This window comes from Leptidea sinapis, chromosome 1 (genome assembly GCF_905404315.1).
Source record: "Leptidea sinapis chromosome 1, ilLepSina1.1, whole genome shotgun sequence".
Classification (NCBI taxonomy): domain Eukaryota; kingdom Metazoa; phylum Arthropoda; class Insecta; order Lepidoptera; family Pieridae; genus Leptidea; species Leptidea sinapis.
In genome coordinates, this window is record NC_066265.1 from 19,030,229 (window position 1) to 19,046,361 (window position 16,133).

A 16,133-nucleotide genomic window follows, 5' to 3' on the forward strand; every position below is an offset into this window, starting at 1 on the left:
TGTCGAAAGCTGCTCTTGGTAACTTCAGCCAGCCGTCCATGCCGCCGTTGCACATGAGGAATGACACCCTGGCCCATACGGCAAAAGAGAAAGCCGATCTCTTGTGCACTCTTTTCGCCTCCAACTCGACTCTTGACGACAACGGAAAAACACCGCCGACCATCCCGCGGTGTCAGAGCTCTATGCCTGAAGTTCAGTTCAGACAGAAAACTGTTAGGCGAGCTCTGTTTTCGTTGGACGTCAGGAAGTCGAGCGGGCCGGATGGCATTTCTCCAATCGTGCTTAGAACGTGTGCCCCTGTGTTGACGCCGGTGCTAACGCGTTTATTCCGGCACTCTTATTCCAAAGGCGTAGTCCCTGACTCATGGAAGTCAGCCCTTGTCCATCCGATCCAAAAAAAAGTAGACAGTTCGGATCCGGCAAACTACAGGCCTATTGCTATTACCTCCCTGCTCTCCAAAATCATGGAGAGCATAATTAGCCGTCCGCTCTTGGTATATCTAGAGGGTCACCAGTTGATCAACGACCGACAATACGGGTTTCGCCATGGTCGGTCGGCAGGTGATCTTCTGGTATACCTAACACATAGATGGGCAGCGGCTATTGAAAGCAAGGGGGAAGGCCTGGCAGTTAGCCTGGATATAGTGAAGGCCTTTGATCGTGTATGGCACAAGGCGCTCCTCTCCAAACTTTCATCATTTGGGCTTCCCGAGAGCTTGTGCAAGTGGACCTCCAGCTTCCTCACTGGGCGCAGCATACAGGTCGTTGTCGACGGATATTGCTCGAACCTGAAGCTCGTGAATGCTGGAGTGCCCCAAGGCTGTGTGCTGTCTCCCACGCTGTTTCTTCTGCATATCAATGATATGTTGGACACCTCCAACATTCATTGCTATGCAGACGATAGCACTGGTGATGCCGTATACACTGGCCATGCAGGTCTCTCTCGGGAAATCGTCGACCAATGCCGGGAGAAACTTGTGTCTTCTATCGAGAATGGGGAAAATTGAACCTTGTCCAATTTAACCCCCAGAAGACTCAAGTTTGCGCGTTTACCACAAAAAAAAACCCATTTGTCGTATCACCGCTCTTCGAGAACACTCCTCTTAAAGCCGCGCCTAGTATCGGAATACTGGGTCCCGAAATCTCGAGCGATCCATTTGACCGCGTGCAACGCAGAGCAGCTCGAATTGTTGGGGACCCAGTGCTCTGTGAACGGCTGGATCACTTGGCGTTGCGTAGAGACGTCGCTTCATTGTGTGTCTTCTACCGCATTTATCACGGGGAGTGTTCCGAAGAGCTGTTTAACCTGATTCCTGCCGCCGAATTCCACCTTCGCACGACACGCCACAAGTTAGGATATCATCCTCACCATCTGGATGTGTGGCGGTCCTCCACAGTGCGGTTTTCTAGGAGCTTTCTTCCACGTACTACAAAGCTGTGGAATGAGCTTCCTTGTGTGGTGTTTCAGGGACGATACGACATGGGTACCTTCAAAAAAAGCGCGTACACCTTTCTTAAAGGCCGGCAACGCTCCTGTGATTCCTCTGGTGTTGCAAGAGATAGTGGGCGGCGGTGATCACTTAACAACAGGTGACCCGTATGCTCGTTTGTCCTCCTATTCCATAAAAAAAAATGGCTGAACTGATTTTGACGGGACTTTTATTGGCAGATAGCTTATATAATAAGGAGTAACTTAGGCTATAAAATGGGGCTAAAAACGTTTATTTACGTTTAAACGGGTCACGTAGTGAATATATATATTAGTACCTATGAGGATTTTCTAAGAGCATCTTCCTCCTACAAAGCCGGTGACATCTCTTTACCTGTTAGTATTGGGGCCGTAGTGTGATGTCCGTCAGCTTTAACTTTCCCGTTGCCCCCACTAACATCTAAATCATCAACAAACCCACCCGCTGCCACGTTGTCCGCGTCGTTGGCCCCAGCCAGCCTCGTGGCGTGCTGTGCGGCCACGAGAGCGGCTTCGTGCGGCGCGCGGTGCTTGCTACTGCCTGACGACACGGACGTCTTGCTCGACGTAATTCGCTCCGGCTCTGCCTGTTGTCGTCTACAAACAACAATTATTGTTAAACATATCACATTGAACACAGACGAAGTCTTTTTGACAGCCTTTTTAAAAAATAATAGAAATATTTTAATTCAAAATAGGATGTGACATCACTTATTGAAAGTCAAAAACTACCACCCATTCCAAAAATAACGCCACAGACCTGAGAAGAACGGGCGCAACAACTCAGCGGGCATTTTTTTTTTTTCATAAAAAATGTGTTTACAAAGCAATATCGTATAATTAAACTTATTGTTTAATAGCCCGAGGGCGGTCGCTCTATTTCCAATCTGAGGTATCATTAAGGAAGTCATTTATGTTATAGTAGCCTTTACCACACAAACGTTTTTTAATAATTCTTTTGAATATCTAAATACTTTTGTTTTTAATATTTTCTGGGATCTTATTGTAAAATCATATACATCAGCCCACAAAAGACTTACCAACCCGACTTAGCCGATTAGTAGCCAATGTATGTCTATTCCTGGTGTTAATATTATGGTTATGACAGTTTCTAGCGAACTCCCTTAAGTGCCTATGTACATACACTACGTTGAGAAACAACAGGGAAGATGCTATCATTCTAACCACCTATGTGATGTGTAGCATTCCTCCACACTTAGCGCATCGGTGATAACTAAATATATCTCTGGTAGAACATGAACTCGTATTGCCTTGGGATTTTTCAACTTTTAACGTAATTCTAACTAATACGGCTAGTATTGTTACAACTTAAGAGACCGATCTCTAACACGCGCGATATTCAACTCATAATTTTAAAGAATCAAATGTCTCTTACGACTTATACAAATTAATAACCTGGTATATTCCCTGGGCTGGTGCCAGTTAGAGGCCACGTTGTGCCGAAGGTCGAGGCTCGTCTGTCGGAACGGTTTGTCCACGCTGTACACGGCCTGCTTCTCCGGGTACCGCTCTATCCGGTCGATTTCCGCCAGACGATCCTTGTCTAGATGTCTGGAACAATAATATTCAATATTCACACACTTTTACACAAATTATCTTGCCCCAAACTAGGCATAGCCTATACTACAACTTCGTGATGACCACGACCGCTCTGCCAAGAGTGTAACGAAGATGAAGAAGAAGTTGATCCAACCTGTCAGAGTACCGCTCGCGCGAGTGTCGGGACAGGTGGTGCGGTCGCTCCAGGGACAGCATGTGGCGTGTGCTGGCTGCCTCCGTGGCCAGCGAGATGGAAGACACCAGCGAGGGTCGAGCAGCCGACGTCTGTCACCAAACATACAACTCTTATTATATATGTAAATGCACGGATTAGTAAAAAAATAAGGACTCCATGTCACCTTACATAACAGTGTAGCACCAAAACATGCCGATTAACGTGTAAATACATACCCCACGCACACACACTACTACAGGCCGATAGGCCGCCATTATGAGAATTGTCATCGTCTGTGACAGATCAGTTTGCGTCGCAATAAAATATTTTAAAAATGCCGTCGTGCGTTGTGAAAAAGTGTAAAAACAATAACATAAAAGTATTTGTGGATATATGATTATTTAAGGGAGAAAAAATTGTGTAACTGTTATACCCCGTTACCTCACACACACTAGCATAAAGGTGCTTCACTTGCTAATATCACGGCGGGGAGTCCTTCTTTTTTTACTAGTCCATGTATAAATGAAGCTCTTTTGGCTCATCATTTAATATAAATTTTCCGCACATTAACTTTGACTTTGAATTGAATCGAACTAGCTGACCCGACAGACGTTCAGTAAATAATAAATAAAATACTGTTTTTTTTTATGAATTTGTCAATAACATTTCATAACATCAAGAGTTATTTCGTAAAATATGGTCCTGTTGTTATTATGAAATTTAGTGCAGAAATAAAATCTCTCATCTCATAGTATGTCTATATAAAACAAATATTTGAAATAAAAATAATTATGGGTCCCAAAACGAAATAAAACCTATCCTATCTTTCAAATTGGACTAAACTGCAAACCATGAAGTAATTATTTGCCCCATTAAAATCCGTTCATTAGTTTAAGAGTTCACTGGAAACAAACATCAGGACACCGGATTTATATACATTAAGATTATGGGCAATGGAGAGGGCTATGCTCGGAGTTTCCCTGCGAGAACGAATCAGAAATGAGGAGATCCGAAAGAGAACCTAAGTCGCCGATAGCCCAAATGTTTAGAAACTGAAGTGGCACTGGGTAGGGCACATAGTTCGACGGACAGATCGCTGTTGGGGCAGTAAAGTCCTCGAATGGCGACCACGTACCGGAAGACGCAGTGTTGGTAGGCCCCCCACAAGATGGACCGACGATCTGGTCAAGATCGCCGGAATACGTTGGATGAGGGCAGCGCAGGACCGATCATCGTGTAAATCTTTGGGGGAGGCCTTTGTCCAGCAGTGGACGTCTTCCAGCTGATGATTATGGTCAGATATGCGGTCGTGCAGTACAGACCTGCAGGAAGGGCGTCGGCTGCGGTTTCTGCAGCGGGCTGCTGGGGCTCTGAGGGGACGCCGACTCACATGACGACCCGCCGCCCGACGGCTGCTTCAGCTGCCGAACAACATACCGTTTAAATCAAATCAAATCAAAATCACTTTATTCATGTAGGTCACGGATGTAGCAAGAAACTCATTGCCACTCTTTTATATCAATATTTACATTTCAATTACAATATAATGTGAAATGATGCAACAAACATACTCAAACGTCAAATAGTCAATGCCACGTTACACAAGTAAGTCAAATCAGTAAAAGTAAATTAACACAAAAGTTACTGAGTACAGTAGCTGCATCATCCACATAAACCATAAATAAAAAAAGGTTGAATTCTATACCTTAAGTTATTGTTTTTAGTTTTATATAAATAAAATTAAAAATTTTAAATTAAAGTTTTTTTTATGTATTTATGTATGTTTATATGAATTTATGTATGTTTAAGTAAGTATATTGCATTAAATATATGATTGTCTTGTAACCCATAACACAGGCTATATAATCTTAACTTAGGGCAAGATAATTTGTGTAAAAAGTGTGTCAATATTATTATTATTATTAAGATTTCTTATTATTGTATAAAATCTAGAACACATTTAAAAGCATGCTGTGTTCACTTCCAGAAGGTGGCACTCGCCCCTATATGCTATATATGTTAAAGTGTGCCCTATATGTTAAAGTATTTTACTGTTTTTGTTTTAGAGTGTATCCCGTTTATTAAACCTAATATAAAAAAAAATAAAGATAATTCTAGATAGAGCCTCTTGCTGCTAGACAATCGATGAATACAGGCCAGGATTATTACATTAGTGTGCGTGACATGCTACGTTACACTCGCGATTTGTATGTCAATTTGTGTTATTATGCGTTCATTACTCAAAATAGAGATTAACCGTCAACCTCAATTTTTTCGACGTGTTCACAGCTGTCACAGTCTATATGACGTTTATATAATCTAAGGTTTCAATCTGTAATACGTATTCACCTTCCGCCTCGTCAAGGGCGTGCTCTCGACAGACTTGAAGTACTTCTCGTGCATGGAATCGTCCGAGGCATCTTTCCGCGGCGATATGAAGCTACCGCTCCGGTTGAGGCCTGTGAAAGTTATATCATTAGCATATTGAACGAATGTATAGTAACTTATAGAAAATTTTTTTCGCTCCACAATTTACGGACGACTGGGCTACCAGTGGGAGGCTCCTCTGCACAGGATGCCGGATAGATTATGGGTACCACAACGGCGCCTCTTTCTGCCGTGAAGCAGTAATGTGTAAGCATTACTGTGTTTCGATCTAAAGGGCGCCGCAGCTAGTTAAATTACTGGGCAAATGAGGTGACGACAGTTGTAGTGCCGCTCCGAATTTTGGGGGTTCTTCAAGTATCCTGAGCGGCACTGCATTGTAATGGGCAGGGCGTATCAATTACCATCAGAACGTCCGGCTCGTCTCGTCCCTTATTTTCATTAAAAAAAAAATACTCACTCTCATGTGTCTGAGTTGGTTGGACGCTGCTTCTCTTCTTCAACTGGGGCGTGCATATTGGTGGGTTGCACGCTGCACTGAGCTCCTAAAAAATATTTAAAAAAAAATGAATATTGAAACATACATACCTACTATAACATAATATGTCCACAGAATACACAATATCCTATCTCCGATGAATATTTCTGGCGTGAAGCAGTAATGTGTAAGCATTACTGTGTTTCGTTCTGAAGGGCGCCGCAGCTAGTGAAATTATTGGGCAAATGAGACTTAACATCTTATATCTCAAGGTGACGAGCGTAATTGTAGTGCCGCTCCGAACTTTAGGGCAAGGCATATCAATTGCTCGTTTCGTGTCTTATCTTCATAAAAAAATAATAATATGTATATATTTTTTCATTCAATATATTCATAATATCAACAATGTATTTATAACATCAATTAACCCCTTATTTTCATTTAAAAAAAATATCCACAATTATTTTTAAATTATGGATGAGATAATGACATACTACTTAAATAATGGCAATACTTATGTATTTTAATAAGAACACACCTTGAAAGTTCTTTCAGGTACACTGTTGAGTATTGTACAACATGGGGGACTATCACGGTGCTCTTGTCGGGGCTCTAAAAGGGGTACAGTTAAGGAGCTATTTTTTTTGGTAAGCTTCTGGTCCACTAAAAACGATGAAAATCTAATATGTCAAATTCTCGTGTTTGTCACCAAACTCCTCCGAAACGTATTAAGCGATATTTTTGTGATATTTGTGTGCATATCGGAAAGGTCTGAGAATCAGCCAACATCAAATTTTCATAGCCCAAAAATTGTTTTTTCATTTTTTTTTTATTAATTTGACGTTTGCTGGGTCAGCTAGTGTGTTTATAATATTTAATATTGTATGTGTAGTTCAATCCATTGCATTAAAATTCAATTATTGAACGTCAAATTCAATCACCAATTCGTAAAGATTTAGCTCAGGCCTGAGAAGAATCTAACTGTCTTTCATGCCTGAACTCTTACCCCCATCCCACCAGACGAAGAGACGACCCCATTTACGTCACCTGCTTCCTCCTCTGCTGTGCACTGCTGATGCTGCTGTCGGAGGAGCGGCCTGAGTCTGTGTGGCGACACACCACCGCGCCGTCCTCGCTCAACCGCGTGCGACGACTCTCGCCGCTGTTTCTGTACAACACAATTTCCCTCAATCACCAATTTTTTACCATTTTTCCTGTAGTAGCCATAAGCAGACAAATAGCCCCCAAATTCGACAGAATGTTAGAGAACAAACGGCCGGCAACGCTCCTGTGATTGCTCTAGTATTGCAAGAGAATGTGAGCGGTGATCACTTAACACCAGGCGAACAGTACGCTCGTTTGTCCTCCTCTTCCATAAAAAAAACCAGACGGCGAAATATCTATAATTAACCGTTCGGCTTTAAGCAAACATCGTGTAATGCACTTAAGACGAGCGATGACGAAAGAAAGAGTGAAGAGAAGAAAGGCCTTTAACTGGCTTTCGTTCGGCTAGATTGTGTTGAAATATACAATCTGTATCTCAAATCCCTTATATATTTTATGAACGTATGAAGTCCTACAACACATCGGTTATAGGACTTCATATAAAGGTGAGCCTTTGAATTTTGAGCGATGGAATTCAGAGTGAAGTGGTCAAGATTAACTGTCACATAGACCCAAAATAAATACTTATTATATTATAATAAGTACTTATAATTGTGTTAAAGCCAAAATCGACCTGCACTTTTTGCATTCCAGCGCTCGGCCCTCAAAAACCGCCTCCTTGGTTTAAAGAAGGTGACCAAAAATATAGACTATTAATGTTGACAGCAGTACAACATATTATTAGCACTGTTGTTTTGAAATCAAACCTTATAACTATTAAAAAACGTATTTAGTAACAAATTACTGTAATAATAGAATTTAAAACATTTTAATCGACCACACCGTACCGATGCTACAACTTGAAAGCCTGTATTCGTGGTCAACTGACAACGTCATATTGGTGTTGTCAGTTGACTGTCTCTATTTCATATTTTAATAGATTATTGCAATTTAACAATAAGATTAATATTTATTATTAAAACAAAACAAATCTTATAACTATATTTACAATACTACGACTACATAAAATTAAAACTATCATTACGTGGAAGCGTAACAAGAATACTGGCAGCATTACCGCGTTGGATAGCAAGGCTGATCCGTTGACCGAAATAGCTGCCAGCGCTTGGGTTTCCAGTAGCCTTATTGAGGCGCGAAGATAGCATTTTGAACATTCTCCGCGCCTCTGGGCCCTACGGGCCAAGTGTCTCGACACCAAACGGCACAAAGATGTATAACTCACTGAGACCAACATATTGATTACAATAAGATTGATTATTAAATAAATCATGATAATTAAATAAAATCAACCACATGTAAAAATTTAAATAAATTAAAAAAAAAACTAAACTTACAACAGCCACCTACAGTATATTTTTTTTTCGTAATAACTGATTGCAGGGAAAATCTATTTTATAATAAGCGGCATCAACGAGTATGCAGAGTTTTCTAAAATCAAATTCGTAAGTTAAGTGAAGCAGAGATTTAAGACACGCAACACGCCTGCCTAATATAGAAACATGATATTACACCGTCGTGTTTAATTACCGCACGAAAATGCAATGCGTTACGTCGACCCGCAGCCAAACGAAAGTTGACAACTATTGAACAGAGTAACAACGCATTTGGGTGTTATTCAAGATAGTTTTGTAATTGGCACTTGGCTTTGTGATTTATTAAATAACCAATTGTAATGGCACTGATAGACAATTGTACTTGTAATTCGATCCATCTAAAAATATTATGTGTTATAACTTAAAAGCAATTTCACAATATCGTGTGCCTTAATATTATTGTTCATCTCATGATGCGGTTCGCAGATCTCAGCAAAACACTGATCTTAGACAAATCAAATCCTAGACAAATCTGTTGTCAGGATGTCATGTCGTGTCAGAGAAATAATCTATACTTATATATAAAAATGAATTGCTGTTCGTTAGTCTCGCTAAAACTTGAGAACGGCTGGACCGATTTGGCTAATTTTGGTCTTGAATTATTTGTGGAACTCCAGGGAAGGTTTTAAAGGTGAATAAATATGAAAGTGTTCGGAATTAAATAAAAACAACAATTTTGTTCTTCCTTTGATGTGTCCCCCGTCGTCCGATATTTGTTTTGTATGGACATATTTTCTATGAGAGAATTTATTGACGCGCGGTTTGACAGTTCTGTTGTGAAACAATTTCATTACAACAACAGGGAGCATATTTTACGAAATAATTCTTGATGTTATGATATATTATTGACAAATTCATAAAAACCATTATTTTATTTATTATATACAGAACGACGTCTGTCGGGTCAACTAGTACTATATATATATATAATGAAAATGGTCTTTGTTTGAGGCTCTTTCACGTATAAACCACTGATCGTATCGACATGAAACTACCACCACTCGATGCGAAATTTATCCTTGCTGGTTTAAGTCTACTACGGTTATTTTTTTATTGTATTTGTAATAAGATGAATAAAATTTTATTTATTTCGAACCACGAAAGTCTATTCATTTTTCGGGTTAATATAGCATTTGACACTCACAAATAATGTGGATTTCTATTGCAACAGAATTTTCAAAATCGGTTCAGTAGATCCAGAGATTACTTCCTACAACTTCACAAACTTAACCTCGTAATAATACAAGTATAGATTATTAGACATTGGACCTGCAAAGTTACCAGTGGGAGGCTCCTTTGCACAGGATGCCGGCTAGATTATGGGTACCACAACGGCGCCTATTTCTGCCGTGAAGCAGTAATGTGTTAGCATTACTGTGTTTCGGTCTGAAGCGCGCCGTAGCTAGTGAAATTACTGGGCAAATGAGACCTAACATCTTATATCTCAAGGTGACGAGCGCAGTTGTAGTGCCACTCAGAATTTTTGGGGTTTTTAAGAATCCTGGGCAGCACTGCATTGTAATGGGCAGGGCGTATCCATTACCATCAGCTGTACGTCCTGCTCGTCTCGTCCCGTATTTTCATAAAAAAAAAAGTTAGCCAGTGCAATGTGCGCAACACCGTTGGTTTCCTTTAAAAAAAATACAACAGGTGCTGAAGTCTATAATATAGCCAATGAGTATAGAAATGAATGAATTAAATGACCTCGGGTGCTGATTAACATAACGAGGTGCGGTTCCGGCGTAGAATGGATGCACCTGCCACCGTTACCGTAATTACTCAGGTGTGAAAGAGCTATAGTTGCGACCCAACGTGGTTTAAATATATTTTAAGTCACATTGTCACTTGATAACATTATATCAATAACTAGTTGACCCGACAGACGTTGTTCTGTATATAATAAATAAAATAAAATAATGAATTTGTCAATAATATATCATAACATCAAGAATTATTTCGTAAAATATGCTGCCTGTTGTTGTAATGAAATTGTTTAACAGCAGAACTGTCAAACCGTGCGTGCGTCAATAAATTCTCTCATAGAAAATATGTCCATACAAAAAAAAAATCGGGGACACATCAAAGGAAAAACAAAATTGTTGTTTTTATTTCATTCCGAACACTTTCATATTTATTCACCTTTTAAACCTTCCCTGGACTTAGCCAAAAAGGTCCAGCCGTTCTCGGGTTTTAGCGAGACTAACGAACAGCAATTTTTATTTATTATATTCATTTATACATTTATACAGATAATGCGCCTAACTCTTCAAACGAGCAAATCTTGTATATATATTATTTGAATCTCGGAAACGTCTCCAACGATTCTCGTAAAATTTAGTATACAGTTAGTTTCGGGGGCGAAAAATCGATCTTTTAATTTTAATTTTAAAAAATGTAGAGTTATCCGTGTTTTAATGAGAAACAGCTACAATAACATTAGAATACAAAGGTATATTTCGCCATTATATATATACAAGACTGTATAAGATCAGATGGGACATTGGGTGATCCGGAAAGCAGAAGACCCCAGTTCGAATCCAGATGTCCTATTACTATTAAAAGGCATAAAAAGGCATAAAAGGCATTTATTTTCTCAAAATTGATTCCTTTAGAATTCTTTTTGATGTCATTTCTTATACTACTAGATACTACTACCGCTTCGGAAACAAATGGCGCTCTGAGAGAGAAGAAGCGGCGCAAGAAACTCTCCCAGCATTCTTTTTTCTGCGCTCTTTTCAATTTTTTTTGGGAATTTTCAATTAAATTTTTTTTTGGGAAACTTACAGCCCTTTTTACAAATTTGACACAACAAATAGATTAATAAATGCTAATTACAAGCTTCCACATATGTTTTGTACATGCTTAAAAATCCGAACAAGGCTCGGTCGTCCAGATAGTAATAATAATGGTACGATGGAGTTGTACATACTATATACTAGTACATACACACACACAATAGACTGATGTGGTACTTATTATACAATACTATAGAAGCATGCTCGATATAGTCAGTTGTTTAGTAAAATGCTTAACAACGGCTGAATTCAAAACTTAACATTTATTATTTACTAGCTGATACCCGCGACTTCGTCCGCGTACACACATGAATAAGCTTTAACGTAGTACTTGTAAAAATCTTTATTTCTTATGACAAAACTTAAGATTCATGCTTCATAAAAAAATTGATTTGAAATTTTATTTGAGCTAAAATTAAGTTTATATTTTACCACCTGAGAAAGTTGGAAAGATATAAAAATTATAATGAGTTTATTTATACATTTATACAAACTATTATTTCAATTTGATTTCTTGACGACGGTGGACCCATCAAAGGAAAAACGAAATTGTTGTTTTTTATTTAATTCCCAGCATTTTCATATTTATTCACCTTTTTAAACCTTCTCTGGACATCCACAAATAATTCAAGCCCAAAATTAGCCAAAATGATCCAGCCTAACGAAAAGCAATTCATTTTTATATATTTAAATAGAATAAAAAAATAGCGTGAGGAAAGTAATCAACAAAGTTGCCTTCAATAAAAATTATCATAGCCCATTAAACAACATTAGAGATAGTCGAGCAGAGCCACGGCGCGCTCAACGTTGGCCACGTGTTCAGGAACGAGTGTTGCAACACCGACACAATCCTCCGATTGTATTTCGAGTACATAATATCATAATACAGAAACTAGTGTACTATTGATAATGTTCTGATTTCTTTTAAAATTTCAATACAATAGGGGGCTAAGTATCAAATGCCGTTTTGGCGTACTGGCTACTTTGAATTAAAATTAAACATGCTTGGTGCAAGATTCAAAGTCAAACATTTTTCACTTGACATTCTAAATTTAAAATATGTATTTTTTTAAATTTTACTGAATGTAAACATGGATACCAGGCTAGCGAAATTATCTAAGAAAAAAAGCGATTCACTCGATTGTATGAAACGTGCAGTCATTGACAGATTGACAGATGACCGCTAATCTTGTAAAAAAAAGGAGATAGCCGAAATCCACTACGATATAAGCAACTGTTCGCTTTCAAACTTAGCCGGATTATATGCCTTCGTGGCCAATCGCCATACTGTTATTACTACTATTTCAAACTTATGTTAAATGACTGCACGTTACATACTAAACTAAATTTCAATTTTTACTTAGGCAGACCCACCTCACCGCAATGTCAATACTGTGGTGTTTGGGGAAGGGTACGGCTCGTGAACGCACTTCGTGTTTAATTGTCTTTATAGACGAAACTTCGACTTGACGAATGAACCCCGAGGAAGATCAGTCACTAAGGTAAATAATAATGGATTGAATGCGATGGTAGAATCCGATTCGTACCAAACTACCAAAGAATTAGCGGCAAGGTTTCACATCAGCATACAATACTGAACCATTTACATCAAATCTGGGTCGCTCAATGAGGGTTCCGTACAAACATGTAATTAGTAACCAGCAATTTTACGGATTAAAATCTATACTTAAACTCGCTTTTCGCGAAATTTTGTGTTGTTCTAGAATCTAGGTCAATGAAAAAGGTTTGATTTAGCTGCAAAGTGTTAAAATACAGGGGCTTATATGATCGCGATGTATTGAATGAACATTTAATACAGTTCTTTTTACACGCTTTTTATTAGCTTCACCTGTATGTATATTTGTTTGTAACCGACTCATTCGGGTGGGATTTTGACCCAATTTAAGCGGACAGATTTCGTTCAAACTTCGTGGATTTATCGAGGACCGATGACAATACATTAATTTGATAAAATTATTCCATTTTTCCAATTGCAAAATAAGATTTTTGTTAATTCATATAATTCTCATCTATCGTTGATAAGTCAGGAAATCATGTTAATTTAAAATTTCAACCAATATCTTTGACCGATGACCAAAGAGAACTTTCTGTTTTTTAGTTTTATTAAACTATTTTTTATATTAAATACTAGTACTTTTACCCGCGACTTTGTCCGCGTGTATTTTTTAATTGTTAGGATACATTTCAAATAATTCAGTCTGTTTAATAGTATTTCCCTGCGAACTTTAATCTCCTATTTCATCCCCATGTAGGTCTTAATTTCAAAAAAGCTCGAACAAATGTTTGTAAATTAGTTCTTATCAAGTGCCTAAATACAATTTCATGGTCAAAAAGGACGAATTCTCATGCAAACTTTTATCCCTTAATTCAACCCGTTCATGTCTTTTTTTTACAAAAAATGATAGCTTATGTCCTTTCCGAAGGTCTGGTCTATTTTTCTACCAAATCTAATCAATATCAAAAGCGTGACGTTGTTTGGACTTTCATACATGCGAAAGGCATAAAAGGCATTTATTTTCTCAAAATTTATTCCTTTAGAATTCTTTTTGATGTCATTTCTTATACTACTAGATACTACTACCGCTTCGGAAACAAATGGCGCTCTGAGAGAGAAGAAGCGGCGCAAGAAACTCTCCCAGCATTCTTTTTTTTGCGCTCTTTTCAATAAAAATATACAATATTGTACAGTCATTTCTATCGCTATAAAATAATCACAATCTAGTCCCAGGCTGTCCGATCATTTAGATATTCAGCAGTGGAGTAATAGGATTTACGACAGAGCCATTTTTTTATAAAACATTTAAATTTATTTACAGATAATGCCTGAACAGTGGCTGGGACTTTATTGTAGAAGTGTATACATTTACCCTTAAAGCTTTTATGTATCTTATGAAGCCTACTAGAATTAGTTACAAGCAATCCCTTATTTCTAGTGTTATAAGAATGAAAATCAATATTAAGAGCAAAAAGGTGACGATTTTTGTGAACATATATAAAATTTTCATAAATGTACTGACAATGAATAGTCATAATATTTATTTCTTTAAATTTTTCTTTGAGAGACTGTCTATAACCAAGTTGATATATAGCACGAACAGCTCTCTTTTGCAGTGCAAACACTATATCAATGTCAGCAGCATGACCCCATAGTACGAATTTTTATCCCTTATTCTATCCCTACACAGGTCGAAATTTTAAGAAACAAAAACAATAGAGTTTATATATCATTTACTCATGAGTCATCTTCAATAATGACGAACTTCCATACAAACTTTCATCCCCTATTTCAACCCCTTCATTTATTTTTTCCCAAAAAAAGTTAGCCTATGTCCTTTTCGAAGCTCTATTCTATCTCTGTATTAAGTTTTATCGAAACCGGTTGAGTGGTTTTAGGCGTGAAAGCGTAACAAACAAAGTCAGATTCACATTTATAATATAAGTAGGGATTAATTTTAAAAATGATACAACTGTTTACTTTTTATTTAGATTATATATCTATGTTTCGTAAAGCTATTAGGTTACTTCAAATATGTAAGGCTCTGCAAATTATCTATTATCTCGTATGAGAGAACAATATTCAAGTTATCGCGTATACTCGAAGTGCATCTGAATTGTCTACTTGGTGTGCCGGGTACAGCTTTATCTTATCGCATAAGCTCGCATATTAATGTCACCCGTTAATAGGTCAATCTTGTTACAACATGAAACTCATATTAACATTCTTATTTGAACTTGAATACTACTCGCTAACCTCACACACACACACACACACACTTGCACACTAAACACTAATTTCCCTTCTTTCCCCCTTCTCTGATCATGTCTATTTTATATATATTAGTAACGTTACGTATAACGGTAGAACTTTCATAAATAGTTTTAAAGTACATATTGTTTCATTTGTGTAATTTGCATTGTAAAAAAAAAAAGGTCAAAATTTATATTTTTATTAGTTAACTTTTACATGTATGAATAACTCTTAAGTATAATGTAATTTTGTTTGTTATAAATAAAGGTTAAAGAGCGGTGACTCCCAACACGGGCGATAAGCTTAACGGGAGACACCTGCCCCTAGTTTTTAAGTACTTTTTGTTAAAGAAATAAACAATTTATTATTATTATTATTAACCTCGAACTTTTTTCAGGCTGGATTTGACTGTATAAGGCCTTATTATACCTCGTCCGGATGTGAGTAAAAACAAGATATGCTTTAGAACCAGCACAAGAAACTCAGATTTAAATTATAGTGGTAAATGTATTGCTTGTTACAGGAGTGTGCTTTGCACAGGAAGCCGGCTCGATTATAGGTACCACAACGACGCCTATTTCTGCCGTGAAGCAATAATGTGTAAACATTATTGTGTTTCGGTCTGAAGGGCGCTGTAGCTAGTGAAATTACTGGGCAAATGAGACTTAACATCTTATGTCTCAAGGTGACGAGCGCAATTGTAGAACTGCTCACAATTTTTGTGTTTTTCAATAATCCTGAGCGGCACTGCATTGTAATAGGCAGGGCGTATCAATTACCATCAGCGAACGTCCTGCTCGTCTCATCCCTTATTTTCATTAAAAAAAATTGTGTGGAGGCAATCACTCTATTCCCATGGTGTAATATTATTTAAAAAGTAATATATGCAAACATTTACAACACTACACACAACACAACAACCATTATAAATATAGAAGAGGAGGTCAAACAAGCGTAAGGGGACCTGATGTTAAGTCATCACCACCACACACACTCTCCTGAGTA

General features: G+C 38.0%; 1 protein-coding gene across 1 annotated transcript in view; it reads right to left on the reverse strand.

Moving 5' to 3' along the window:
• The window catches only part of LOC126970310 (rho GTPase-activating protein 39), a 44,146-nt gene that overhangs the window by 23,868 nt on the left and 4,145 nt on the right, over window positions 1-16,133 (reverse strand). The window contains exons 6-12 of the mRNA XM_050816154.1: window positions 7,114-7,234; window positions 6,049-6,133; window positions 5,553-5,662; window positions 4,526-4,624; window positions 3,183-3,313; window positions 2,885-3,040; window positions 1,911-2,065 (exon numbers count right to left, since the gene is read on the reverse strand). Coding sequence (XP_050672111.1) covers window positions 1,911-2,065; window positions 2,885-3,040; window positions 3,183-3,313; window positions 4,526-4,624; window positions 5,553-5,662; window positions 6,049-6,133; window positions 7,114-7,234 — 857 coding nt within the window. The remainder of the gene's footprint in view (window positions 1-1,910; window positions 2,066-2,884; window positions 3,041-3,182; window positions 3,314-4,525; window positions 4,625-5,552; window positions 5,663-6,048; window positions 6,134-7,113; window positions 7,235-16,133) is intronic.